General features: G+C 42.6%; 1 protein-coding gene across 13 annotated transcripts in view; it reads left to right on the top strand.

Annotated features, from left to right (window-relative positions):
* FHAD1 (forkhead associated phosphopeptide binding domain 1) overlaps positions 1-27,109 on the top strand; it is a 218,672-nt gene that overhangs the window by 76,346 nt on the left and 115,217 nt on the right. For 9 of the 13 annotated variants that reach the window (XR_008918130.1, XM_056825253.1, XM_056825258.1 and 6 more), the window contains 4 exons: positions 2,655-3,059; positions 11,890-12,228; positions 17,302-17,425; positions 23,666-23,796. Coding sequence is in view for 12 of the 13 variants with exons in the window: in XM_056825253.1 (XP_056681231.1) it covers positions 2,655-3,059; positions 11,890-12,228; positions 17,302-17,425; positions 23,666-23,796 (999 nt within the window). In the remaining variant the exon portion in view is untranslated. The remainder of the gene's footprint in view (positions 1-2,654; positions 3,060-11,889; positions 12,229-17,301; positions 17,426-23,665; positions 23,797-27,109) is intronic. The other 4 variants (XM_056825260.1, XM_056825261.1, XM_056825264.1 and 1 more) reach the window with 2 other exon arrangements.

The raw sequence follows: 27,109 nt of genomic DNA, 5'->3' as shown, positions 1-27,109 counted from the left end.
CCATGCCCTTTCAAAGATGGGAGATCAGCAATGGTTAATAATGAAGAGCCTCAGGGGGGCAGCTGGGTGGCTAAGTGGATTGAGAGTCAGACCTAGAGGCAGGAGGCTCTAGGCTCAAATCTGACCTTAGACCCTTTCCAGCTGTGTGACCCTGAGCAAGTCATTTGACCCCCATTGCCTAGCCCTTACCAGTCTTCTGCCTTGAATACTTCTGCCAATACACAGTATTGACTCCAAGAGGAAGGTAAGGGTTTAAAAAAAAACAATAATGAAGAGCCTCAGATCTTCCTGACAGAAGCCAGGTCTTTACTGATGGGCAGAGACCTAGAAGAATCCCAGTTCTAATATTGGCAGACATGCTAACAGAGGCTCTGACAATAGGGGCAGCCAAATAGTTTTATTTAAGCCAGATGAGAAATTATTTAGAAAAGGAATGTTCTCTATGAAAATAGCTGCTGCATTTTGTGTGTTTGTTTAAACTAACTTTACCTCCTGACTAGAAGTTTCAAATCTAAGACAGAAGAGCAGCAAGGGTTGGGCGATTGGGATTAAATGACTTGTCTAGGGTCATACAACTAGGGAGTGGTCCCAGATCAGATTTGAACCCAGGTTCTCCCAACTCCAGGCCTGGCACTATATCCACTCTGTTACCTAGCTGACCCTAAAAATAACTACTGCACCTTGACTGATCTCTAAAACATATATAACAGATGGCAGCAAAGGTGTAGGATTTTTTGGTCGGTTGGTTTGTTTTTTTCATCTTCTAAACATGTTGCTGATGGCTTATGGCAAGACCTTATTTTGTTGTTGCTTTGGAAACCTGACAGATTCTCTGGTTAGAGAGAAAATGTGATGCTGTGGGCATTTAGTTGGCACAGTGGGTGCAGTGTGGAACTTGGGATCAGGAAGACCTTAAGGGCAGGCGACAAATCCTGCCTCACCTATTACAAGTTGTGTGGCCATGGGCAAGTCATTTTGTTTCTCTCTAAGCATTAACTTTACCACTTATAAAGCAGGGAGAATAATAAGGACCTGGGTTTGTTTTTCTTGGTTCTGCCCCCTTAACTGCTTATGTGAACTTGGACAAGTCATTTTCCCTAAAAGGTGGCTTTCATCTTTTTTTTTTCATGTAAAATGATGAAGCAAGACTAGATGGCTGTCAAAGCGCCCTTGAGCTCTAAAACTATGATCTTATTCTATATGGCCTTCAAGGTTCCTTCTAGCTCTAAATTCATGAGCTCAGTAATCAATGAGATAATAATGTATACAGTATGCTCGACAACCTTTTAAAACACTATGTAAAGGTCAGTTGGGGAAGCTAGGTGGCTCAGTAGATAGAGTGCTAGAGCAAGAGTTAGGAAGACCCTTCTTTCTGAGTTCAAATCCAGCTTCAGGTACTTGCTAGGGATGTACCTCTGGGCAAGTCACTTAACTCTGCCTCAGTTTCTTCATCTGTAAAATGAGCTGGAAAAGGAAATGGCAAGCCACTCCAGTAGCTTTGGCAAGAAAACCCCAAGAGGAGTCACAAAGAATTGGAAACAACTGAAAAAAAATATGAATTCTTTTAATATCATACTATATTCTTGTCTTTGTTTCAATGTCTAGCCAAATGCCTTAGGAAGTAACCAGCACTTACGATGTGCCAGGTAGCCCAGTTTCCTACAGTTCCCAACCTTGGAGTTATCCACGACTCTGTTCCACCCTCCCATCCAATCAGCTACCAAAGTCCTTTTGATTCTACTGTACCGTATCTCTCGTGTACCTCTCCTCTCTCCCCGCCCCAAATCATCCATCATCCTCTAGCATGGACTCATCCTACAGTCGCCTCCTAATCAATCTGCCTTACTCTGTTCTCTCAGTCCTCCAAGCCATGCTCCCCTAGAGATCATGTCAAACTCCTGGGCTCTGGAACCAGATTAAAATATAACTGGTTAACAAAATAAATAAAGGTACAACCTAGATAAGGAGGGTATAGATGGGGAGGGCGGAAAGACCTGCCCCCAAGGAGCTTCCATTCTAATAGGGGAACATACACCAAAGAGAGTTGAAAAGTGATAGGGGGAGAGCAGAGTTTTGCTGGGTCTCTCCCCAAAATGGAGGTCCTAAGAGGAGCTCATCCATGGGAGAAGTGAGATGACTCGGCAGAGGGAGGCTGCCCCAGGTGCTGTGGGAATGAGATATAGTTCTGAAGTTTAGGTCAGGAGTAGAACCAGGAAGAGAATGAATGTGGATCAGCTTGGTGTCTCCATAAAATGGAAGCCTCAGGAGGAATGAGAAAAAGGGGATGATGGAAGGACATGCCTTGCCCATAGTAGTTGCTTAACAAATAATTTGGGCTAATATTAATAGTGGTTCACACTCACATAGCACTACTGTGTGCGAGGTTCTGTGCTAAGTGCTTTACAGTTATTATTAAATTGGATCCTCACAGCAACCCTGAGGTAGGTATTATTATTATTTTCATTTTACAGTTGAGGAAACTGAGGCAAATGGCGGCTAAGTGACTGACCCAGTGTTATATAGCTAGTAAGTGTGTGAGGCTGGATTTGAACTTCAGGCCCTGATGCTGTCATCACATTCATAGATTAAGCCTTGAAAGCAAACCGCAAATCAAATCTTCTCTGACCTTTTTAACTTTCTGAAAACCTCTTTAGGGCCGAGTTATGTACCTGAATCAATCCCATGCCGTCAATTTGCCCTTTCTGGAACACTCCCACCTCATCAAAATCCCCCAAGCTCAGCAGTCGCATTATATCAATATCCCCAACCTGGAGCAGCAGACTCGCCTGGTCAACATGCACAAGGAACTCCCCACCCAAGATGACATCATTCAGCACCTGGGCCAGGAAATCAGCCGCCTATCAGGCTTCGAAATAGAATCCAAACACAAAGACACCGTGATCGCCAATCTCCAAAACAAAGTGGCTACCATGTCTCAGAAGCTAATGATATTGCAGACCACCCCCAGCCAGGCTGCAATTGGGAAGAGCCAGATTCTAGAGTTCCCAGAGCGGGACATTGATGACAAAAAGTATAAGATTCAATCCTTGAAAGAACAGGTATTTGATTAGAATGCCAAGCACTAGAGGCTTGGGTCTTCTTTCTTTGTTTTTAAGCCCAGGTGTATAATGCAGTCTTCATAGCCAAAGCAGAGCGTGGAGGCCAGATCACTTATGCCCCTTAAAACTCATGATTATTAGGCAACTTGGGTAAGAATTGCCTCTCTTACCATACTCAAGTGCTTAGCTAATTGCTTCATCCCTTTCCTTTGGAGCTTAACTTTAGAGGTAGAAGAGATGCCAAAGGTCATCTATAGAGGTCAAACTCAAACCATATTAAGGAACAAAACAGACACAGTGACTTAGAAAAACCACATATTAAAATCATCTATGGTTTTCATTATATTTTATTTTGTTAACTCTTTTCCAATTACACTTTAATCTGGTTTAAGCCTTACTCCAGAATATTGTAGGCTGCCATATGTGGCCTGCAGGCTGCATGTTTGATACAGGTTATCCAATCTACCCATTATACAGATGAGGAAAGCTAGACATTGGGAGATTCAATCATTTTCCACAGGCCACATGATTAGTGAAGAGCACAGACAAGATTCAAAACCAAATTCTGTAACTCTAAACCCAATGCTTGTTTCACGACACTAAGACCTGATTTTCTGTCCCAATCCTTACTATGTGATCTTGGGTGAATCACTTTCTCTAAACCTCAATTTTTTTTCATCTCTAAAACAGGAGTGATAACATTTTCATTATTCACTTCACAGGATTGTTCGATTCAATCAACATTGACTTAAGTATCTACTATGGACAGGATGGGGTGTAACTAGGTGGCACAATAGATAGAGTTCCAAGTCTGAAGTCAATGAAAGGAAAGAAGGAAAAAGGAAGGGGAGAGAGAGAGGGAAGGAAAGAAGGAAGGAAGGGGAAAAAGGAGAAAAAGAAAATGAAAAGGGAAAGAAGGAAGAGAAAGAAAGAGAAAAGAAAAGGGAAAAGGAAGGAAGAAAAAGAAAGAAGGAAAGAGAGAGAAAAGGAGAGAAGAGAGAAAGAAGGAAGGAAAGAAGGAAAGAGAAACAAAAAAGAGAGAAAGAAAGAAAGGAAGAAAAGGGAAAGAAGGAAGGAAGGAAAAAAAGGGAAAGAAGAAAAGGAAAGAAAAAGAAGAATAAAAAAAGAAAAAAGAGAGGAGAGAAAGAAAGGAAGAAAGAAAGAAAGAAAGAAGAAGAAAGAAAGAAAGAAAGAAAGAAAGAAAGAAAGAAAGAAAGAAAGAAAGAAAGAAAGAAAGAAAGAAAGAAAGAAAGAAAGAAAGAAAGAAAGAAAGAAAGAAAGAAAGAAAGAAAGAAAGAAAAAGAAAGAAAGAAAGAAAGAAAGAAAGAAAGAAAGAAAGAAAGAAAGAAAGAAAGAAAGAAAGAAAGAAAGAAAGAAAGAAAGAAAGAAAGAAAGAAAGAAAGAAAGAAAGAAAGCGAAAGAAAGAAAGAAAGAAGAGAAAGAAAGAGAAAATGGAAGGAAGTCAGGAGGCAGAACAAAGAGAAAGAGAATTCCAGACAAGGAACAGAGAGAGGGAAAAGACCTGGTGGCCAGAGATGATATGTCATACATGAGGAACAACAGAAAGGCAATGTTAGATTTTACAGTATATGAGGAGGAGTTGAATAAAAGAAGACAGGAAAGGTAAGTAGGAGAGGATCTGAAAGACTTCTCTTTGCTCCTGGAAGTAGCAAGGAGCCCCTGGAGTTGACTGAATAACAACAGGTGATTGGGTCAGACCTGCTTTTTAGGGAGATCAGTGTAAGAGCTGAATGGAGGATGAACTAGAATGGCAGAGAATTGAGGAAGGCAGATCATGCAAGTGGTTATTGCAGAAGTCCAGATGTGAGGTGCTAAAATGATGAAACACATAAGAGATGGTTCTGTATCAAATGTGATTCTCACTAACAAGAAAGAACCAAGTGCCAGGGAAAAGTAAAGTTTGTGACTGAGGACAAGAGGAAATCTGGGATTGGGCTAACATGGAACTGAGATTTTGGAAAAGTGGATTTCAAAGGATTCAGTCATCATTAAGCACCTTCTATCTGCCAGGCTGAGGTCCAGAACTCAGGCATGCAGAGATATGGGTCAGGATGCCAAGATGTGCTGGCCAGGGAGCTGACCCAGGGAAAACTTTAAGAATAAAATCCTAAAGGCACAAAGAAAAATGATCCATTGAGGAGAAAAAATAGGAGTTGTCTGAAGAGATTGGTCTGGATGCTTAGGGTACTCATCAACCAGCTCTGATTTTTTTTTTAATATTCAGAAGATTGAAACAAAGGTAACAAAGAATGAATTTAAGAGTAAGGTATGGTCCTGATAAGGCAGTGAGGTGGCATGATGGATAGAGTGCCAGGTCTGGAGTCATGAAGCCTCATGTGAGATTTAATTTTAACTCTTACATTTCTGAAAACCTGGTCTCTGACACTTCCTAGATGTGTGATCCTGGGCAAGTCACTTAATCTTACTTGCCTCAGTTTCCTTATCTGTAAAATAAGCTGGAGAAGGAAATGGCCAACCATTCTAGTATCTTTGCTAAGAAAACACTAAATGGGATCACAAAGAGTTGGAAATGACTGAACAACATGGTCCTAATATGACTTTTACATGCTTTGGTTCAGAAGGAGCAGAGTCTGGTCAGGAGAGCCAAGTATAACCCAAAGGTTTGTTTTTGGTTCTTGCTGTTTTTAGCTATGTCAGAAGGAAAAGGAGGTATAAAGAAAAGACAGGCCTTCTACTTGAGTTGGATAGAATGATAATATCTGACAACAGTGATGAGAGAGCTGCTCGATTCTAATTTTACTTTTCTCTGGCATAGAGAATTACCTTTTCCCCAATGAAAATGGTTAATAGGGAGTTGATACCCAAGATAAGTAAGGAGAGAGCAAGGGAGCTTCTAGTCACCCTTGATGAATTCAAGTCATCTTTTCCAAATAAATGACATCCTCAATTACTGAAAGGACTCACACAGTTGTGAATGCTGAACCATTGAAGGTAATATCTGAGAGATTATGGAAATTGGGAGGAATGGTGTGAGATTAGAGAAGTGTGAAATTAGAATCTGTTACCCTAAAAACTATGATTCCCAGCAAAACTACGTTGATTTAACTCTTACAGAAGGACGTATGTTGTCCTTCTCCAGGAAGGAAGAGAACAAGATCTATCAATGCTAGACCATATGATAAAGTATCTCATATAATTCTTTTGGGAAATCTGGAGAGATGGAGACTGGGTAATAATACAATTAGAGCCATTTGGAACTAGCTTAGCTGATACTTGGACCCAAGGAATAGTTATTGATGGATTCAATGTCAACTGGACAAAAGATCTCCAGTGGATTGTCCCAGGGATCTGTGGTTGGCCCTATGTTGTCTAATATTTTTATCTATGATTTGAATAAAGGAATAGATGGCATGCTTATCCAGGTTGCAGATGGTACCAAAAAATGAGATAATGAACACACTGTATGCCAGAGTCAGAGCCAAAAAAGATCTTGATCGGTTAAGGCATCAGGTTGAATCTAATTAAATGAAATTCAGTAGAGATAAATATAACAATTTATATTTTAATTCAGAAAATTAACTTCATAAGTACAGGATGGGGGAAGTGAAAAAGCTAATGGGATCTTGGATTCCTTTGAGAGATAGAGCTCCCAGAATTAAGGACCGAGTCCATCAGTATTATGGCCTGTTCAAATCATATCCAGGGAATGATGTTCAGTTCTGAAAGCCATAGATTTAGAAAGCCAACACTAAGGTCTCAAACTTTTTAAAGATCTCAGGATAGGGTAGCTAGGTGGCTTAGCAGAAAGAGTCCAAGGCATGGAGATAGGAGGTCCTGGGTTCAAATGTGACCTCAAAAACTTCCTGGCTGTGTAGCCTTGGGCAAGTCACTTAACTCTCATTGCCTAACCCTTACCATTCTTCTGCCTTAGAATGGATATTTAGTACTAATTCTAAGGCAGAAGGTAAGGGCTAAAAAAAAAAAGGCTCAGGAATCCTTTACACTCTTAAAAATTTATGACCCCAAAGAACTTTTATTTTTGTGTGTTCTATTTTATATTTACCATATTAGGCATTAAAATGACAGTATTTTTATTAAAATAATTTTGACCTCATGGACACACTGAAAGGGTTTTAGGGACCTCCATGGACCTCTAAGAAGCAGTAAGGTAGAGGCTATACAGGATTACAGGCAGTATGATGAAGAGCCTTGAATCCATGCTATATAATAATGAGTTGAAGGATTTAGGGATGTTTAGCCCCTAAAGACTTCAGGGAGTCATCATTTTTTTTCAGGTATTTGAAAGGCTGAAATGTAGAAGAAAGATGACAATTTGTTTGGCCCCAGAGGGAAGAATTAGAAACAATAGTAGAAAATGAAAAGAATCAAGTTTAGCCTTGTTAGAAAAAAAATTTTTTTTAATTTAAAAAACAATTCCTAAAACTTAAAGTTGACTAAAAGTGAAATGGACTGCCTTAAGAGTAGAGGGTTCTCCCTCACTAGAGGTTTTCATACGGAGAATAGATAGCATTTCATCAAATATGTTATAGAAGAGATTCTGATGTGGGTTGGATGAGATAGCAATTCCTTCCAAAATTCTATGATTCTATGACTTTTTTGATCCCCATACTTGTCAGTTTTCTCTCTTCAGGTGATCATATATGTGACAGTATAGTGCAGGAGGCTTATGTCACTCTGTATTGATTCTATGTCAGAAGTCTAATTCAGCCCATGTGCTTGCCTTAAAGCCCATATAAGATGACAGTATGTCCCTATATTATTCATCCAGCAAGAGAGTTAAATAGTAGTTGTCCAGAAGATGGTGCTGTTTATGAGCCACTTCAGCTACATTCCTGAATATGTCAGGGAATAGCTTTCACAAAATACTACAATAAGACCAGTGGTCACCAGGGAACATCCAGCCCCTAGAGGCCCAATTTTAACTGATTAAGATAGATTAGACTATTTGGAGATGAAATGGATTACTAAGAATATTTTTTAATGAAATCTATAGCTCTAAAACCCCAACTTTCTGTCTGGGCTCTCTTTTCTTTGGTCATGATCCTCTGCATTTGTAGGATTAGGTACACCACATACTATGAGCATGTAGCATGTTGAACATAATTAAAATGGAAAGAAGTTAAGTAATCCTAGATGGAATTGTCTGCCCCTTTGTGGTTATTTAGTCATTCGAGTTGTGTCCAATTCTTCTTGATCTCATTTGGGATTTTCTTGGCAAAGATACTGGGGTGATGTGCCATTTTCTTCTCCAGCTCATTTTGCAGATGAGGAAACTGAGGCAGAGGGTTAAGTGACTTGTCCAGGGTCTCACAGTGAGTGTCAGAAGCCAGATTTGAACTCCAGATGATGAGTCTTTCTGATTCTGTCCACTGTGCCACCTAGCCTCCCTGTCCACCTCTAGCCATCTTCCATCTTCAGAGTGTCAGGAAGAGCCACTGAACCACTCATACCTGCAACTGATAGAAGAGTATAAGGGAAGAGGTCTTTGTGTAGGATGTCAGCTCCAGTTCCTGGACAATGACAAGGTCTTGGGAAAAACAGTGAAACCTTCCTTGCTTGCTCACCAGTCAATATGATTTTCAATTGCTGCCAGCCTTGAGACTCCAGATCCAGGCTTCTCTTTGAACTCCAGTCCCCTTTTCAGTTTGAGAATTGAAGAGCTGAAGAATTCTCTAGCAGACACAGCTGCCAGCCAATAGTCTTGGAGCTCAGCTTTATTGGTCACTGTGACCAGCATAGTCCCATCCCAGAAGCACTGGGTACCTTGGGGACAACCTACAGTTCAAGTTCAAGAGCTACAGCTTCCCAGGCTCTGACTGGAGTGCAACAGGGAATCATGAAGTTCAGATCTCAAAGGTAGCGGAAGGAAGAGGAAACCACCACCCTGAACCCGGAGTCCTCATGTTCTTCTCTTCAATAAAGTACAGCCTTATTGTTGCTGCCAACTCCCGTTGCCCAAGTGTCCTGGAAAAAGAAGGATGAGCCTAAAAAACTGCTTTCTTGCTTCCCAAATCTTCATCATTCCAGGGCCAGTGGTAATTTTTTTACACCCGTACCTGCCACCTTAGAATCAGTACTATGGATTGGTTCCAAGGCAAAAGAGAAGAGAGGGCTAGGCAGTGGGGGTTATATGACTTGCCCAGGGTCACACAGCTAGGAAAGATCTGAGGTCAGATTTGAATCCAGGACTTCCCATCTCTAGCCCTAGATCTCCATCCACTGAGCCACCTAACTGCCCTCAACTTCCAGTACTTTTTTTAAAAGATAAGAGGGTTAAATATGGTAACAGATTGTTTTTATATACATACATACATACATATATATACACACACATATATTTATAGATCATACCTTCCAGTAGAATGGAAGCTCAATGAAGGCAGGAACTTGTTTTTTTACAGGCATCATGCCATGGTGGATAGTCATAAAGACTCACTTTTTGGGGGGGAAATTTTTATTTGATTAGTTAATTTAGAATATTTTTCCATGGTTCCATGATTCATGTTCTTTCCCTCCCCTCCTCCCAACCCCCTCCTGTGGCCAACAAGCAATTCCACTGGGTTATACATGTGTTGTTGATCAAGACCTATTTCCATATTATTGATATTTGCACCAGGGTGATCATTTAGAAGACTCACTTTCAAATCCCACCTCAGATACAATAGCTACACAATTCTGAGTAAGGCAGGAAATCTCGCTAAGTCTCAGTCTCCTCATCTGTAAAATGGAAGTAGTGCTACTTCTCATACCTACCTTATAAGGCCATTGAGAGAATTAAAAAGATGATATCTGTAAAGTGCTTCAGATTCCATCATGGATACAATTTAATTTGTGTATCCTTCAGCCCAGCAGGCTTTTACGGAATGCTTGTTGGGTCATGGCATCCTTTGGGGGAACATCTCCTGTATCCTGCCTCCTGACATGGCTATCCACCGAGGCTGCGTGCTGAGCCCTCTTCTCTTTTCTCCCAGTACTCTCTGATTCTGTCAGCTCCCATGGGTTCATGATCCTGTCCATGCACATCACTGAGATCCCTGCTAAGTTCCAGGCATGAATCACCAGCTGCCTGTTGAATATTTTGAACCGTTTTGCATAAGCCTCTCAGATTCAACCTATCCAGACTAGAACTCATTATACCACACTACCACCTGCCCAATCATCTTCTGAATTGCCCTTTCTCAAGGGCGTGACTACTTTTCCCATCAGCCCAAGCTGCAGGTTTACAGTCATCATTGATTTTCTTTCTTTCTTTCTTTCTTTCTTTCTTTCTTTCTTTCTTTCTTTCTTTCTTTCTTTCTTTCTTTCTTTCTTTCTTTCTTTCTTTCTTTCTTTCTTTCTTTCTTTCTTTCTTTCTCTCTTTCTCTCTTTCTTAAGAGAGAAGAGCAGCAGAGGCTAGGCAAACAGGATTAAGTGACTTGCCCAGGGTCACACCAGCTAGGGAAGGGTCTACCTAGCTATCCCTCATCACTGATTTCTCTCTCTCACTTGCCTCACATATCTAATCATTTATCTCTAAGATCTCATAAAAATTTCTCTGGCATTTAAGGCCTTTCACAACCTACTCCCAAGTTACCCTCCAGCCTGACTTTTCTTTCTCCAATCTAGCTGAAGTAGCTAGGGGCACAATGCACAGAATGCTAGACTTGGAGACAGGAAAACTTGAGTTCAAATCCAGCATCAGACCTTTACTAGCTATGTCCATCTGCCTCAGTCTTCTTATCTGCAAAATGGGAATCATAATGGCACCTCCCTCCCAGAGTAGTTGTGAGGATCAAATGCTTTGATATTTGGACTTTGCATACCTTAATGTGCTATAGAAATACTAACTGGTTATCATCTGTGTCTCAGTTTCCTCATCTGCAAAATGGGAATTATGATGGCACCTCCCTCTCAGGGAAGTTGTGAGGATCAAATGAGTTGATATTTATAAAGTGCTTTGTACACCTTAATGTGCTGTAGAAATACTAGTTATTCATCATCTGTTCCTCAGTTTCCTCATCTGCAAAATGGAAATAATAATGGCATCCCCCCCAGGGTACATGTGTTAGAAATGCTAGTTATTCATCATCTGTGCCTCAGTTTCCTCATCTACAAAATGGAAATAATAATGGCAACCCCCAGGGTAGATGTGAGGTTCAAATGAGTTGATATTTGTAAAATGCTATAGAAATACTAGTTAGTCATCATCTGTGCCTCAGTTTCCTCATCTGAAAAATGGGAATATCAATGGCATCTCTCTCCCAGGGTTGTCTTGAGAATCAGTCAAATGAAGTAATAGTTGTAAAGCACTTTGCAAACCTATACAAATGCTAACAATTATTATTATTATTATTATCCCAGTTGGTATTTTTCCTGTTCTTCATCCATAGTACTCCATCTCCTGAATCTAAGCCTTTATACTAGCTATTCCTTGTGCCTAGAATGTACTCCCCCCCCCACCTCTTCCCTCAATATTCAGCTTAAGAACCCCTTTTTGTGAAAGTTTCCCCCATTGAGCTTCTGGTACGTCTCCCTAAATGTCCTTGCATCTATTGTGCAGAACTGCCCTCCATGTGTACGGGGACCCTACAACTAGATCTCCTGTCTCCATTCTTGGAACAGAATTTCCTTGAAGGCAGAGATTGCTCTGTTTCGGGCTCTGCATCCACAGTGTCTGCAGAGCACCCAGTGAGGGCTTAATAAATGCTTATTGACTCTCAATCCATTGATTGATCAGACTGGATTGGATTGGAACAGAAGGAGAGTTATGGCCCCAGAAATAGCCTTAAAAACAAAAACTAGACCAAGCCTTCTCTGAACCCTCTTTACTCTCTGAAAACTTCTTTAGAAACCACCTGGATTAGTGCAGCAGCCCCCATCCGTCAGTAAGCCCCAGCTGGAGCAGTTCCACCAGGTCAGCACCCCCAATAGTGTGGGCAGCAAAGATGGCATCATTGAGATCCTGGAACAGGAAGTCAGCCGCCTCTCCAGCCTCGAAGTGGAATCCAAACACAAAGACACCATGATCGCCAATCTCCAAAATGAAATGGCCGACATGTCTCAGAAGCTGATGCTATTGCAGAAGGTCCCCAGCCAGGTCGAAATCAAGAAGAGTCAGGAGCTCAACCTCCTGGACTGGGATGAAGAAGACAAAAAGGTAGAGGCTGGACGATCCCTGGAAGACCAGGTATTTCATAAGGATGATGGCAAGGGTTAGAGAACTGGGAGGTCGGGTTTGTTTTTTAAAATCCTGCTAACAAAAGGCATCTCCGTGGTTAAAAACAAAGTGGGTAAGAGGGCAGCTGGATGGTCCAATGGATGGAGAGCCAGGCCCAGAGATGGGGAGGTCCTGGGTTCAAGTCTGGCCTCAGACACTTCCCAGCTGTGTAACCCTGGGTAAGTCACTTAACCACCACTGCCTAGCCCTTACCACTCTTCTGCCTTGGAGCCAATACACAGTATTGATTCCAAGATGGAAGGTGGGGGTTTTAATTAATTAATTAATTAAATGGGCAATGGAGTTAGTCATGGAGATATTTAGATTTGGAATTCCCAGGTAAATACTATACTTTATAAGTATAAGAGCCAATCCTTTCCCACATTGGACAGCTTTGATCATTGTTTTTGCCACCCTGTCTTTTGGAACATATTTCAAACCGGAAGGGACCTTAGAGTAATTTAATTCTACCCAACTATTTTGTTACAATGTATTACTATATTTATTACATATTTATTTACAATGTATTTGTTATATTACATATTTATATTTATAATTTGTTATAATTTTTAGAGGTCAGGTATGAACTTTTATTTTGTTTTATTAAAATTTTTTTATTTAATTTTCAAAAAATTTCCATGGTTCCATGATTCATGTGGTCTCCCTCCCCTCTTCCCTCCCCTGTCCTGGAGTTGACAAGCTTTTCCCCTGGGTTATATTATTGCAATTTACCAATTTCAGTCGTGTTCAACATTTTGTGAGTGCATTTGGGTTTTCAGGGATTTTTTATTTTTGTTTGTTTTTTTTTTAGCAAAGATTCTGGAGTGGTTTGCCATTTCCTTCTCTGGCTCATTTTACAGATGAGGAAACTGAGGCAAACAAGGCTAAGTGACTTGACCAGGATCACACAGCTAGTAAGTGTCTGAGGCTAGATTTGAATGTACAAAGATGAGTCTTCCTGGCTCTAGTTCTGGTATTCTATCCACTGTGCCACTCAGTGGCTCCACATAATGGATATGCAATAAATTTATTTTGGGCTTTGAACTGTCTCCTTTTATTTCCTTCCAAGAGCTCCAAGTCCTAGCCAGGAACAACTCTGGTCCTCCAGAGCCAGAGCAGTAGACAATGGATTCTTTCCACTTCAAGCTACTAGATTGTGTAATAGCAGCTAGGTGAATCTTCCTGATTCAAATCTGACCTCAGATACTAGTTGTGTGACCCTGAGTAAGTCACTTACCCTTGCTTGCCTCAGTTTCCTCTTCTGTAAAATGACTAGAGAAGGAAATGGCAAACCAGTCCATTATCTTTGCTAAGAAATTCTAAATGGGGTCATGAAGATTCAGACAGGCTGAACAACAAATGGCTGAACAACAGAATTGGCAGGAGATATTTTTACCTCTGAGTGTGACATTGCACATCTGCTTTACGTGGGGAGAAATGTGTCCATGCCTGTGTCCTGTTCTCAGATTTTCTTCTTCCCACTGCATAATTTAAAGGGCTGTGCCTCCAGCGTCCTAGAAACAGAGGCACCTGGTCTATTCCAAGTGACCTTTCATGACATCCCAGCTGTTTGGCAAAAAATGACGAGAGGACATGATGCAGGACTGGCTTCTGGGGTCACATCTCTGGACCTGCAAATTCCCTCCAGAATATTTTCTCAGATCAGACCCCAATGCTGCAAATGAAATGGGAAAAGCGATTTTTCTGTTGTCCGTTGCTAGGAGAGTCTTCCCCAGAACGGACACAACACTAGAGGGTATCCTTAGCCTTTATGGAAAGGGTACTAGGAGCAGTTGGGTGGTTCAGTGGACAAAGAGCCAGATCTGGAGATTGGAAGTCCTGGATTCAAATGTGGTCTCAAACACTTCCCAGGAATGTGACCCTGGACAAGTCACTTAACCCCCATTGCCTAGCCCTGACCACTCTTCTGCCTTGGAACCAATACACAGTATTGATTCCAAGATGGAAGGTGAGGGTTTAAGAAAATAACAAAAAACTAGATCGGGGTTCTTAACCCGTCTCACACGTCTCACCATCTTTTCTCTTAAACCAGCTTCTTTTTCTAGCTCCTCTAATCCTGTTTAGGTACTACCACCCTTCCAGTTACCTCAATTTACAAACTTGGAGTCACGTTTTTAAAGATGGGATTATAACGGAAGCCAAATATACTGATATATAGTTATGAAATTTTTCTTTTCCAAACCAAGGGCATGAGCCCAGGTTAAGAACCCTTGAACTAGAAGATCTCTGTGGCCCCTCAGCTCTAAATGAATGATCCAAAGATTTCTCTACTTCAACCCCCTAATGAAATCACTTCTTCTGATCATGGTCCCAGCTTAGGTTGTCAGTCATGTTGGATGAGTCTGTTCTGGGGGAAATGAGTTTATATTACCCGTCCTCAGTCCTTGAACTTGTGCTTGGCTCAGACCATGGCAGTGTTGTTTTAGGGACCAACAGCTGCACTTTTGATGAAAGAGCGAAGTCTGGGGGAGATAGATTCCAGCCCCTGTGACAGCTGTGCTGGCAGACCTCTGAGGACATAAAGAAGAGGGCGGCATGTCAATCAAATATGGAACAGGAAGGCTCTGGGTAGGAAAAAGAAAAACGAGAAAGAGAGAATCCTAGAATCCCAGAGTCACAAGAGATCTCATGGAGGTCATGGCATCGTGGAGCAAGGATCCACCTCAAAGAACTGTGGGAGTAGAAACACAGAAGAAAAACAACTGCTTGATCACATGGGTTGATGGGGACATGATTGGGGATGGAGACTCTAAATGATTGCCCTAATGCAAATATCAATAATATGGAAATAGGGCTTGATCAGTGACACGTGTAAAACCCAGTGGAATTATGTGTTGGCTATGGGAGGCGAGGAAAAGAACATAAATCATGAAGCCATGGAAAACACTAAATTAATTAAATTAAATAAACCCCTTCCAAAAGGATCTACCTCAACAGTGTACCCAATACTACGTAGTCATCGTAGTGTTGGTATGTACCCAATAGTACCCCCTCTGATTGGGGATCTCCAGCGAGGGGGAACCCACTTTCTCCCAAGACCTCCCATTCCACTTTTGTGATAGCTTGAAATTATTTAGAAGTTTTTCCTTTCATTCACACAATTTGCTTCCTGGCTCTCAGTGCCCCCAGACTATGTCCCAAGACCCAAGTTGCAGAATAGCTTTTCTTTTAAGCCTTACTTTCTGTCTTAGTAACAACTCCAAAACAGAAGGGCCAAGACTAATGCAAATGGGATCAAGTGACTTCTCCAAGGACACATAGCTAGAAAGTGTTCTGGGTTCTCTAGACCTGTGAAGTCACAGTTTTAGACAAGAAGATACTAACTTCTTTTAAAAGTATAGTGTTGGGGGGGGGCAGCTGTATAGCTCAGTGGATTGAGAGCCAGGCCTAGAGACGGGAGGTCCTAGGTTCAAATCTGGCATCAGACACTTCCCAGCTGTGTGACCCTGGGCAAGTCACTTGACCCCCATTGCCTAGCCCTTACCACTCTTCTGCCTTGGAGCCAATACACAGTATTGACTCCAAGATGGAAGGTAAGGGTTTATTTTTTTTTAAGTATAGTTTTGGGGGCAGCTGAGTGACTCAGTGGATTGAGAGCCAGGCCTGGAGATAGGAGGTCCTGGGTTCAAATCTGACCTCAGCCACTTCCCAGCTGGGTGACCCTGGGTGACCCTGGGTGAGTCACTTAACCCCCATTGCCCAGCCCTTACAGCTCTTCTGCCTTGGAACCAGAACATAGTATTGATTCTAAGGTGGAAGTTAGGGTTATTTTTTAAAGTATATTGTTAATCATTTATAAAAGGGTCGTTTATATAATGGTTATCTATATAACCATTTATATAAAGTTTGTCAAATGCTTTACAAGTATTATTTTATCCTCACAATAACTCTGGAAAGTAGAGGCTATTATTATCCTCTCTTTACAGATAAGGAAACTGAGGCAGACAGAGGTTGGGTGACTTGCTCAGAGTCAAAGTGCTAATAAGTGTCTAAGGCAGAAATTGACCTCAGGTCTCCCTGACTCCACGTCTAGCTCTGGCCACTGCACCACCTAGATGCCATATCACAATGTAGACTTAAATCGAGCTTGCAGTCCATGCATTTCCTGAACTCTCTTTCCCAAGAACTATTGTCCAACAATAATGTTAGTGGTGCCGTGGCATAAGGTACTTACTAGCTGGGTGGCCTTGGGCAGGTTCCTTACCCCTGCCTGCCTCAGTTTCCTCTTGGGTAAAAAAGAGCCGGAGAAGGAAATAGCACACCACTCCGGTATCTTTGCCAAGAAAACTCCAAATGGGGTCACGAAGAGTTGGAAACATTTGAAAATGACTGAACACAACCAGCATCGACAAATCTCCATATTTTCTAGAAATAACATTAACAGGTACAACCAGATGGAACAAATCATGACGTGAGAAGATGCAAACTTTTCTTTTAAGAGGAAAGATATTATAAAAGGAGGTGATTAGCCTAGACAAGAGAAGACACGGGAAAAGATTTTCCTCATTCCCAAGCATTTAAAGAGTTATTTGGAAAATGGAAAAGAGATTCGATTCATTTTACCTTGTTTTGAGGAGGAAAAGTTAGGAACGTGGATAGAAGTTCTTGGGACCCACATTGTGTTTATGTGCTGCCAAAGCAAGCACGGGACCCATATTTTGACTTTAACAGAAAACACTTCCTAATAGTCATGACATTCCAAAACTGGAATAATGGTGCTCCTAGAAAGAGAATGAGTTCCTCATCACTAGAGGTATTCAAGCAAAAGCTGAATGAACCCCTGTCAGGAATGGTCTAGACTCGAGAGGGCATGGAGCTAGACTAGATGCTTTCAGTCATTCCATCTAGCTCTGGGATAAAAGGAAACCTTGTATGTCTCTGCTCCCCACTGGCAGGATCTGAGAAATCCAGCACCTCTTTCTAACTCAGGAATAGTTATCTGAACGTTGGTAAATCTCAGAGCAGGACAGGCAGTGGCTAAGATCAAATGCCCTGTTTCTGACTTTGTGTTGACTCCCACAGACCACCGACCTCCCAAAAGGACAGAGCAATATGTTGTTTCATACCCTCGCTGAGAGAAACTTGGAGATTACTCATCTGAAAGCCGAATGGGAGAACTTAAAGAAAGACAAGGAGAGGTGCTCAGGTAAATTTTCTCCAAGTCCAAGGAGATGGAAAACAGGAGGAGGAGAGTAGAAAAGACCAAGATGAGCTAATCTAGTGACACCACTGCAGTCTTAGAATGATGAGGAATAGAAGTGTAACAAGGGTAAAGCAATCAGATCTTTTCCCTAGGGCAGCAATATTTAAAGGGCACTGACAGTACTTTTAGTCTAATAGGTAGAAACAACTGAGTTTGCAAGGTTAATGAGTTAAAATAGCAAACTGATAAATGATGCTTTGTCTCTTGCCCCATCCCCTGCAGTTCGCTCACCTCGGGTTGGTTCCTCTTCAATTTGGTCCAGCTTTGCTCCCCTATCCAGCAATGTCCTCTCCAAGAGCACTCAATAATCCTCTGTTATAGGTCTCATTCTCTACTGCTATGAACCCTCCTTAGGGAACATCTCCCCACCTAAGCCCCACAGGACCTTGTGTTCCAAGGTTCAAAGTCTTTTCCCTTTTCAAATAAATTTGTTAAAAGATTGCTTTAAGGAAGCCTTTTATGCATTTTTCTCCAGGTTTGCTTTGCAGTGATTGCTGCAGGCATAAGAATTGGTAGTGACAGCTTTGATGAACATATCCCAGTAGGGCCCCTCCTTTATGCCCTGATGTCACTGGCTACAGTGATAACTGGACAGGACCACTAGGTCAGAGCATCAGTGCTGGTGCTCCATGTGTGATGGCAGCTGATGGGCACATTTTAGCTTTATACCTGCTGAAGGTAGCATACTTCCATCCACACAGGCTGCTGGCACCTATAGCCCAGTGAGCCTCAAACATGAGAAACACAGGGAAGCAACAGCCACATGCTTAGTAATTCCTATAAATGATGAGAAAAAGCAGTGAGTCTGTGCGGCACAGGCTCCCCCACCATCCCCAACAAGGAATGTCTTCTCCCAGCAGTGGTCCCAGCTATCTCCCAAATGAGTGCTTCCAAGCAATCCCCAAACAGAAGACTCCCCAGGAAGCATGGGTCATCTGTTGCCACAAAGCAGGAGATTGTATAAGCCAGAAAAGCAGAGCTGAGGGAGGATTTAGAACACAGAACATAAAAACTGGAAAGAATCTCAGACTATCAGAGCTACAAGACATTTTATTACATGGGATGCTAGAGGTGGAAGGGGTCATGGAACAGAGGGTTGAGAGAGCTATTATAATGTAGAATGTCAGAGCGGGGAGGGCCCTTCAAACACAGGTAGGCGCCATTATTATTCCCATTTAAAGTTGAAGAAACTGAGGCAGAGAGTAAGTGACTTGCCCAGGCTCACACAGCTAGCAAGTGCTTAAGGTCCAGATCTGAAATCAGGAGGGTGAATCTTCCTGACTCCAGGCTTGTCTTCCAGCTGCCCCTGGAGTCATGAAGGTTTGAGTTCAAATTCAGCTTCAGACACTTAATTAGCCATGTAACCTTTGGCAAGTCACTTAACCTCTGGTTGCCTGGTTTCTTAACTATAGCATGAGATAATCAGAGTACTACCTTATAGGGTTGTTGAAAGGTTCAAGTGTGAAAATATTTGTAAAGTGCTTAGCTGGGGCTGGCAAACAGTAGATAACTACATAAATCTTAGCTATCAGTAGTAGCAGCAGCAGTAGTAGTAGTAGCTGCAGCAGCCACATGAAGAGAGTTCTAGGTTTGAAAGTAGAGGATCTGGGTTCAAATTCTGGATCTCCACCCTGTGCAACCTCCAGGAATGTGTTTAACCTCTCCATGCCTCAATTTCCTCATCTATAAAATAATGGGTTGAACTAAATGGCCTTTTTTTTTTAGGACCCTAATTTTCTATCCTAATAACAAATCTAAGACAGAAGGGCAAGGGCTAGATAATGGGAGTTAAGTGACTTGCCCAGGGTCACACAGCTAGCTAAATGACCTTTAAGATCCTTCCTGATGCTGCATCTAGGTTCCTATGAAATATCATCCATAACCTTAATCTGAGATGTGTTCCAAAAGGAAATGCTAAAAATACTCCTGCTTTGAAGCCACCTTGAGTGGCTGACTATACAAACCTAACTTGGGAAGAAAGGAAAATTAATGATGCAAGCCAAGAGGACTTCCTTCCAAGGTTCTGAATTAGGGTGCTTTTTCTTTAGTTGTTTACAGTGCTGCTCTCACCCCTTAACCCTCTTGGAGTCCCCGAGAAGCCAGGGAGCATGGTGGGAAAAGTGGGAGATTTGGAGTTTGATGGCCTGGGCTTCAGGCACAGCGTTTTCTTTTTCCTCCCAGTGAGGTAACTCCCTTTACCAATGACAATCGATGACTGCTTTGCACCATATCTTTATATTCTTTATATTACTAGCCTGGTACCTACAGGCACTGGGTCTGAACATCTGGCCAGCTGTTTAAACTGCAGGGAGAGGAGGGGCTTCACATCTCCCAAATGGGGCTTGTTAGCACCAAGCTAGACTGGGAGGAGTCATTCTGGGTAGAGGCTCCTGAGGCCATTCTCAGAAAGGCTGAATCAGGCTTGAAATAGTTTCTAAATGGCCTTCATCCTGGGAAGGGAGAGACAGCTGCTTGAAGTCCTCACCCCTTACACACACACACACACACACACACACACACACACACACACACACACACGCACGCACACACAGCTGTTGCTGTCCAGATGCTGCTGCTCTCTTTGCCATGGAACCCTGACTCCATAGGAGCATTTCTGTGCCCCAGAAGACCATCCCAACTCCTCCTGAGAAGGTAGGGATGGAGGGGAGATCATGGACAATGTCATGATCTCAGCATCTGCATTTCCAAAACGAGAGTATGATCTAGCAAGAAACAAGACAGCAGCAAAGGGCTCTATCCAGTGCTCCATCCCCTGAGCATCCTAGCTGCCTCCACTTGTTCTGCTGTCTTCTCCCAGCTCCTGTCTCCACCCACCATGCTGATTCCTTTCTCCATCCATTTGTTGTTGGTTAGGTGTTTTTTTTTCCAGTTCTGTCTGACTCTTTGTAACCCTCTTTGGGATTTTCTTGGCAAAGATACTGGAGTGGTTTGCCATTTCCTTCTCCAGATCATTTTACAGATGAGGAAACTGAGGCACACAGGGTTAGATGACTTGCCATCATATAGCTAGAAAATATTTGAGGCCAGATTTGAACTCATCTTCTTGATTCCAGGTTTAGCACTCTATCCAGTGTACCACCTAGCTGCATTCATTAGACACCATGATGGTAAGATGTATGCTAGATGCTGGAGAAGAAAAGGAACAAACAAAAGAGACCCTACCTTCAAGGAGCTTATATTCTACTGGAGGAAAACATCACAGACCTAGAAAATTAAATACAAAGTAAAGACAAAACAATTTCTGGGGGAAGACATTAGTGATTGGGGAAGGGCAGAGACTGGGGTAGAGTTCCTCCAGGAGGAGGTGCTGGAGCTGTGCTTTGAAGGAAGTTAGAGTTGTAAGAGGCAGAAACGAGGAGTGAGTACATTCTAGATCGAGGGAACAGTCAGTGCAAAGGCAGGGGGAGCGGAGATTACATAAATACAATTCAAACTTTCCCAATATGGAATGGGCTGCCTTGAGCGGTGGTGAGTCTCTGCACCGAGGAGATTTCCAACCAGAGGCTGGATGACCCCTTGTCAGGAGCATTATGGAGAATTACTTTTATGTATGAGTTGGAAAAAATGGCTGCTGAGTTTCCAACCATCTCGCAAATTCTGTGATTCTCTTTTATATGAGGAACAGAAAATAAGCTGGAATTTAGAAGAACACTTGTGCAAAAACTCTGGAGGAATAGGATTAGTCAAACTGTGAAGAACTATAAATGCAAAATAAAGACTTTTATATTTTATCTTAATGGCAAGAGGGAGCCACGATAGATTCTTTTTTTTAAACCCTCACCTTCCATCTTGGAATCAATACCAGGTATTGATTCCAAGGCAGAAGAGGGATAAGGGATAGGCAATGGGGGTCAAGTGACTTTCCCAGGGTCACACAGCTGGGAAGTGTCTGAGGCCAGATTTGAACCTAGGATCCTCCATTTCCAGGCCTGGCTCTCAATCCACTGAGCTACCCAGCTGCTCTGCCACTATAGAATCTTGAGGAAAGTAGTTTGTGACCTGGTCAGATAGCAACCCTGTAGAAGATAGCACAGGGCTGGACACATAAAGGCACTTGATAAATACTAGAGTTTTTTTTAAACCCTTACTTTCTGTCATACTAACAACACCAAGACAGCAGGGCAGGGGCTAGGCAATAAGGGTCAAGTGACTTGCCTAGGATCACACAACTAGGAAGTGTCTAAGGTCAGATTTGAACTCAGGACCTCCTTACTCTGGGCCTGACACTCCATCCACTGAACCACCTAGCTACCAAGTTATCTTGACCATCTTAAACACCATCTTAAATGACCATGTGTGTGTGTGTGTGTGTGTGTGTGTGTGTGTGTGTGTGTGTGTGTTGGTATGAGTTATTACTTTATCATTATCTATTGAAGTGGTTTGGTCCCAATTCAATTCACCAAATACTTTGTCAATTACCCACTGTGGGCAGTGCCCTATGCAGAGCTCCAGTGGAGATTGAAAGCTTAGCCAAAGCACAGACCTTACCTTCATAGAATTTAGTGTCTCTAAGAGAAGACACAAAAAGAGAAATATAATGTCCATATTACATTATCAGTGCATCAGAGGGGTGGGGAATGCACTGAACTATTGCAACAGCCTCCTCTGTGGTCTCCGTGCCTCAGATCTCTCCCCACTCCAGTCTAGTCTCCATTCAGCTGCCAAAGTGATTTCCCTAAAGCCCGTATCTGGATGGGTCACTCTGCCACTCCATAAACTCTCATGGGCCCCAACTGCCTTCAAGATCTTTTAAAAGCCTTCACATCTTGGCCCCAACCTACCTTTGCAGCCTCCTTAGACATGTTTCCCCTTCATAAACCCATCAGTTCAGTCCAACCCAGCTTCTTAAACACCACACTGCACTTCCCATCCCTACATCCTTGCCCCCTGGGAACCTCAGGCTCTACTTCCTGGCAGAAGCCCTTGCTCCCATCAAGACATAGCCCATGCTCCACTTCTCTGTGAAGCCTTTCCTGGCACAAGCTGTCCCCTAGCCCCAAATTGCTTTATGCCTGTTCTGAATATCATCCTTCGTAAGTGTGTTGTCTCTCTTGATGGCCTGTAAGCTCCCTGAAGGCAGGGGCTGTTCCATTTTTGACATCCTGTACCCCATACCTGGCCAAGGTCCTGGATACCCTGGACAATTAATAAGCATTTGCTGATTGATTTGTTGATTGATGGGGATGGAATTTGCTACTATTAAACTTGAGGGGAAATCAGGGAAGTGTTCTTGGATAAAGGGACATTTGAGCTGGGCTTTCACAGAATTACAAAAATTGTATAGCTAAGCCAGCTAAGACAATCTATATCTGAGCAAGGATCCCCTTTGCCATCCATTTATCTGAGGACCCATTCAGCCTCAGTGGATTGAGAGCCAGGCATGGAGATGGGAGGTCCTAGGTTCAAATCTGGCCTCAGACACTTCCCAGCTGGGTGACCCTGGGCAAGTCACTTGACCCCCATTGCCTAGCCCTTACCACTCTTCTGTCTTGGAGCCAATACACAGTTTTGACTCCAAGACGGAAGGTAAGGTTTAAAAAAAAAAAAGAAAAGGGAAAGAGAAGGAATTCCAGGAATGATATGAGCAGAAGCAGAGGGCTGGGGCTGTTCAAGAGACTGAGAATCATCCAGTTTAGTTATTGTCTAAAGTGAACCAGGGAGAACAATATGATATGATACAATAGCATATTATTATGTATTCCATTGTGTCCCATATTAATTTTACATTATTACCAAGTTCATATTTTATATAATAGTCATAGCTGGGATGGACCTTAGTTAGAAGTTTTTTAGTCCCTCATTTTATAGGTGGAAAAACGGATGCACACAAAGGCTCTGTCCAAGGTGGCAGAGCCAGGAGCTGAACTTCCCAGATTGTAAAAGAAAGGGAGTTTGAGCTTTATTTGAGAAATAATAGGGAGTCCCTGAATGTCTTAGACTAGAACAGTAACATGATCAGTGTGGGCCCAAGGCAGCTTAGAATGGTAATGGTGTGAAGGCTGGATTGGAGGATAAAAAGGGAAGGGAAGAAGGGAAGACCCTCCAGGAGGCTCTAACGCTAGTGAGGGAGTTCTAGACGGAAGGGATTAAATACTAAGACTTCGGATTACCAGAGTAGCATCTCAGCAGAAACTCTGTGACCTGAATCACTCTCTTTCACAGAGCTGTTGGCCACTTTGCAAAAGGATATCGGATTAAAGGACATCCTGGTCCATAAACTAAAGCAGGAGGTGGACAGACTGAAGAATGAAAACCAAGAGAAGGATTATCAGCTTTCAGCCATCACTTCCAGGGTGAATGAATGAATGAATGATGAATGAATGAATGACTACTTATCACTGCCTTTGCTGGGTTGTGGAAAATAGTGGTAGAGCTAGTTGATCCCTTCTTCCTTGGCTAAACTGAGGCAGGTCCGGTGGAGTCACTACTGGTTAGTTAATACAGACTTCCACCACTCCCCAATAAATGGTTCCCTGAGAAGAAAGAGACTCTTCCCTGTGCTCTTCTGCCCCAGAACCTCCTTATGTCCCAGAATTGGTTCTCCCAAAGCACATAGCCATCCCCATCCTGGTATGAGGGGTCAAGGTTTTTATTTTTTAATTTAATTTTGTTTTGGTTTGTTTTTGGTGGCAAAGACTTATAGAACAGGGCATATAGAAATGGCAGGCTTGGGGAGGACCTTGAAATGGGGAATGTCAGAGCTGGGAAGGAACTTAGAACAGAGAATGTCAGTAATGGGAGAGGCCTTCAAGCTCATCTAGTTTAAACCACTTATTTGACAAAAAAGGAAACTAAGGCCTCCAAAAAGGAGATGGTTTGGCCATGACTAAAAACCCTGTAAGTGAAAGAAATGAGATTTGAACACAGATTTTTCTGTACTCTTCTGTTATGCCTCTAGGTTTCATACTTGATCTGTAGCTTGTTCTTCCCATTACTGTTATTTTCTATCCCTCCTTACCCATTATCCTCTCATGAAATCTTATTCCCGTGATCCATTATGGTATGGGTTCTCCCAGTCTAGAGTGGGGTGTAAGCCTTGGCAAACCCTACCAAGCTGGAATAGCTTTTGAGTACCAACCTATTGATGGAATGTGTGTCTGTCCTCCAAGGACTAGATAAGCATATAACAGAGATGCATCACTCGATGACTCACTTTGACATTAAGCCCTGGGTTCAAATCCTGACTCTTTCATTTACTAGCTGTGTATCCCTGGGCAAGTTACCTTAAAAAACTCTGCCTGCCTTAGTTTCCCAATCTATAAAATTGGGACAATAATAGCACCTACCTTCCAGAGTATCTGTGAGAATCAAATGAGATAGGTGTAAAATGCCTAGCACATAGTAGGTACTTAACAAATACTTGTTTCCTTCCTAAGTCATCTAATCCCATTGGTCTTGGTTTCCTCTTCTGTAAAATGAGAATAGTAGGATCAGATGACTCCTAAAGTCTCTCCCAGCTCCAGATTTGTGAGGTTACCGTCCCACATATGATACTCCTGTGAGCACAACTGATCCAGGAGCTCAAGGGAGACAGGGAGGAACCATGAACTGTGTATGCCACTCATGAGATCACCAGCACCAAAGAGCTGAAGGGTGAAAGCCTTAACTCCTCCATTCCTCCCCTCCTCCTGAGCTGCACTGGAGGCTTCATTTCCTTTAGTCGAGGCTTGTTCTTTCCTGGATGAATAAGCTCTGAATGGAGCATGAGCCATCCCTTTTCTAGTCCTCTTTTATCCAGCACCATGGAGAGAGGAGTTGTTGTTCAGCCTCTGGGACCCCATTTGAGTTTTCTTGACAAAGATACTGGAGTGGTTTTCCATTCTCTTCTCCAACTCATTTTACAGATGAGGAAACTGAGGTAAACAAAGGTAAGTGACTCACCCAGGGTCACCCAGCTAGTAAGTGTCCAAGGCCAAATTTGAACTCACAAAAATGAGTCTTCCTGACTCTAGGCTGGGCCCTCTATCCCCTATGCCACCCGGCTGCCCCAGTGAGAGGAGTCAATACAATCCTTGCTCTCTGTCAGCTCCCCAGCTGCCTGTCCCGGAAAGCCCATCTGCCGCCCTTGTGTCCACGGCATCATTCCGCCATAGTGGAAGAAAAAGCAGGCCAAGAAAGCTTCCCTTTGCCTGGGATAGGAAGTTGGCCCAATGGATCTGTCGCTAACTCAGAGGATTTACATCTGGAAGGGACTTTCCAAGGTTCTGAGGATGCCAGAATCTGAGAACAGAAAGGAAACTCTGCTTCCATCAAGCCTTACCTCCATACAGAAACAGTCCCTGCCACAGCATCCCTAACCAACGGTCATCCAAATACTGATTAAAGATTCCAAAGGGGGAGCCCGCCTTTTCTCTAAGCAGTCTGTCTGTTTCACTGGGGAACAGCCCAAATTTTTAGGGAGTTTGTTTCAGCTGAAAAGAGCCTCTTTGCAACTTGTCCCCATTGTACCCAGGTCTGCCTTAGAGGGGAAACCCCCCCAAAATGGAATCTTTCTTCCACTGGGCAGCAGAAGGAATACTCTCATGTCCCCAAAGGAGGCCAAATCTAGGCTGATAGGGGACCCTGGAGGCTACCCAGTTCAACCCCCTCATTTTACAAAGGAGGAAATGAAGAGAGGGGACACTTGCCTATGGCCACCTAGGTAGTAAGTAGAAGCCCTGGAATTTTTTTAACTCTTACTTTCTATCCTAGAATCAACACTAAATATCAGTTCCAAGACAGAAGAGTGGTAAGGGCTAGGCAATTGGGGTTAAGTGACTTGCCCAGGGTCACACAGCTACATTTGAATCCAAGACCTCTTGTCTCCAGGCCTGACATTCTATTCACTGAGTCAGCTAGCTGCCCCTGTTGGTTTTTTTGTTTTAATCTAGATTTAAGAAAGTAATGGCAAAAATGCTAATAATGCAGATTAAGCTTAAAAATATGTCCTGATATATCTCACCCCTTAGCCAGTTGTTCAGTATTTACCACAGTTTCCTCATTTCAAGTCACTTAATCTCTCTGGGTCTCAGTTTACTCATCTGTTTTTTTAAAAGTTGGCAGGGGGTGGGGAATGTAGGCTTGAACCAGATAACCTCTGAGGACCCTGTCAGCTCTAAATCTATTTGGATCTATGATCCCAAGTTCTCAAATTCCAGAGCTAGTCCTACTATGCCACATTACTTGATCCAACCTACACATTTCACAGAAAAAGAAACTGAGGCTTACAGAGGTGAACCAAATTTTCCAATATTATGTGACTCATCAGTGACAAAGTTAGGATTTGAACTTAGTTTCTCTGGCTCCAAATTAAGGCAGCTAGAGGGCACGGCAGATAGAATGGAGAGTCTGGACCTGGGCATCTGATCTTTACCTTACACCCTCACTGCCCAAGTGACCTAGAGGAAGCCATTCGTCTCCTCTAAAACTCAGTTTCCTCATCTGTAAAATGGGAAGAATTAGAGCACCCCCGAAGTTGTTGTAAGGATCAAATGAGTTAACATGTATGACTCATTCTGCCAACCTTAAAGTACTCAAGGTTATTACTACCATTTCTACTGCAAAGTACTACCATCCTGGATTTAGATTTAGTCTCAAGCACTACTTTTTGTGCCTCAGTGGTTTGTT

The sequence above is a fragment of the Monodelphis domestica genome, chromosome 4, assembly GCF_027887165.1.
Source record: "Monodelphis domestica isolate mMonDom1 chromosome 4, mMonDom1.pri, whole genome shotgun sequence".
NCBI classification, from domain to species: domain Eukaryota; kingdom Metazoa; phylum Chordata; class Mammalia; order Didelphimorphia; family Didelphidae; genus Monodelphis; species Monodelphis domestica.
The sequence above is the reverse complement of the archived record's forward strand: the minus strand, read 5'-3'. Positions and strand labels throughout refer to the sequence as shown.